Genomic DNA, 2,587 nt, shown 5'->3' on the forward strand with positions numbered 1-2,587 from the left:
AACTCATTAGGGTCAAAGATTATTGGATAGAAGGAAGAGGAAATGAAGAATGGAGGGAATGGAAATCAATGGAAGACTGGAATAGGAATGCAACGGAGGAACAAAAAACAATGTTCAGTAAGGAATTAGAGTCCAGGAAAATAAAAAATAGAGGAGGCAATGATATTCTACGATGGGGTAAAGAAACTAAAGGAACTTTCACTATTAGAGAAGCATATAAGGTAAAAATCTAGCAAGAGCAAGGAGAAGATGAGCAGAAATGGAGGAAGCTCTGGAAAAAAAATGGTGGCCGAAGATAAAGATGTTTCGTGTGGCTGGTAGGGAGAAAACGCATTCTAACTGGGATAGAATCCAAAGAAGAGGATTCTCAGGCCCATCAAGATGTTGCCTCTGTTACCAAGAAGAAGAAGATCAGGAACACCTCCTCAATGGCTGCAGAATGGCCCAGTTCCAATGGGATAAGACTAAAGATCTATTTTCGACAACTGAACGAAATCCACAGGACATCATACAAACTCTAGGTAATTGGGGAGAAGGAAAGTTTAAAAGCTCGGTGGTAAAAAGAGCCTGGAACATGGTGGCAGGTTTCAATGTGTGGAATATTTGGAAAGAGAGAAACGATCGAATTTTCCAGGGGAAAATAGCAAATCCGGAAGAAGTTTGGCAAAATACCCTAAGACAAATCAGAGAATCAATCCTCGCAGAAATTTGGACAGAGGAAGATTGGAAGACCTCTGAGGAAGAAGCAGAAATCCTAAAAAAGTTGAACCTGGAACAAGGGATGGTCTTTCAACAAAAAACAGAGCAACACCAACCTATCGCTGGCCAAAGTCTTGAAGTCTTTCGTAAGCCACAGGAAGGGTTTATTAAGCTTAACTTTGACGGAGCGGCTAAGGGGAATCCAGGTCCAGCAGGATATGGAGGAATCTTTAGAAACAGACAAGGAGAGGTAGAATGGATCTATGCAGAACATGGAGGAACAATGAGTAATAACGAAGCGGAATTTATGGCAGCTTACCTGGGACTCAAAATTGCTACAAGAAATGGATATAGGAACATAGAGATTGAAGGCGATTCAGCCCTGGTCATAACCACCATTAGAAAATTAATACAAGGGAAACATTGGGAGCAGTTGTCAAAAGCTGGAGAACAGTGAGTATAGTCCAAGAAATTGAGGAAACATTGAAAGGTATCGAATACAAAATCACCTCGCATGTCAGGAGAGAAGGAAATAAGCCTGTGGACTGCTTGGCCAATTGGGGAAGTAAGGAATTATTGGGGAAAGTGGATGACAGCTGGACAAATCAAATAGAGATGACAAGATGGGATAGTTTAAAACAACTCATAGACAACGATAACCATGAAACAACATAATGGTAATCAAAAAACCATAGAGATCTGGAGCGGGAAGTTAAGGCAGGTTTATTCGGTAGCAAAGACAGGATAAAAGGACAGCGGCCACACCTCCCTGACATTAGAAATTAATGATAATTCAGGAGCAGCAGGTACGTAGTCCAAAACAAAAACTCGGAGAAAACACCGAAGAGACCATCATTCAAGCTGCAAGGGAGAAAGGAAGTGGGGGGCAAACTCATCATAAACGGAAAGGTGGCGAGAATTCTATAAGGCAGAACAACAAAAGGATGAAAGACAGCAAGAAGGTGAAGAAGGTGGCGAGGAAAGGTGAGACCTGGCAGAGGAACCAAAATCAACGCCTCAAACGAACCAAAATGGCAGCGAGCTGGGATAAAGGAGTCCAGGCAGAGCGGGAGGAATTCGGAGACAGACAATTTGAACGGAAAGCAGAGTAAAATTTGAAATTGAAAGTTCAGACGAAATGGAGAACAACCAGGACGAGGGTTTTTCGGAGTAAGACTTTTGGAAACAGGTCAGAGCAGCAAAGGTACTAAGCGAGGTAGAAAAGATGGAAGAAGGAAAGCTCGCGAACAGAGAGGCAGAGGTAGACTTCGGCAAACTAACATCGGTGAGGAGGGGAATCAGTCTCAGGGAAGGCGAAAAAGGGGGAAGAAATCAATCCGCATGGCAGTGCATGAAGCAGAACAGGCGTACAATCTAGAGACAAATGAGGATATAAGGAAAATCATTGATGTTATGGAAGACAGAGTCTTGGATGAACCGTCTGACCCGGAGATGGAAGAATGGACAACCCAGCTGCCTGACCCAGGCAACACCAGAGGCAGATTAACTCTATACCGCCGAGCTCTTCACACGTATTGGGTTTTGAAGCATCTCTTGGCCAAGGCCATGGAGCAAGTAGCGGCAGAGATGGTGGAAATGGCTCAGGAAGCGTCGACAGCGAAGAAGGAGGTGGCGAACGTTGAAGGGATGCTGCGTCAACAGAACGAACAAATTAAGGAGATTCGGGAGATGCTGAGGGAGCTGGTGAAGACCAAAGATAGCAATGAAACTCAAAGGGGAAGCGCGGAGAATTAAGAGGCTTGTTAACCGTCTTTTTTGATTTTAGATGATATTGCTCTGTTTTCTGGAAATCAGTTTGCATGTCACAACAGTAGTAGTAAAGATAGGTCTTTTAGCAGATCTTTGAAAGATCAGTTTTTGGGAACTT

At 43.4% G+C, this 2,587-nt stretch overlaps 1 protein-coding gene across 1 annotated transcript; it reads left to right on the forward strand.

Moving 5' to 3' along the window:
* Nucleotides 1–259: 259 nt before the first annotated feature.
* LOC149139867 (uncharacterized) lies at nt 260–1,156 on the forward strand. The gene has a single exon (XM_089450843.1). The coding sequence runs from the start codon at nt 260–262 to the stop codon at nt 1,154–1,156; it is 897 nt and encodes a 298-aa protein (XP_089306969.1).
* Nucleotides 1,157–2,587: the final 1,431 nt, after the last annotated feature.

The sequence above is a fragment of the Pinus tabuliformis genome, chromosome X (assembly GCF_031772625.1).
Source record: "Pinus tabuliformis cultivar Carrire ecotype Pingquan chromosome X, CPIR1, whole genome shotgun sequence".
In the NCBI taxonomy this organism is placed as follows: Eukaryota; Viridiplantae; Streptophyta; class Pinopsida; order Pinales; family Pinaceae; genus Pinus; species Pinus tabuliformis.

Coding starts and splice junctions, on each gene's coding strand:
- LOC149139867 (XM_089450843.1), top strand. CDS start 260: ATGGAGGAAGCTCTGGAAAAAAAATGGTGGCCGAAGATAAAGATGTTT.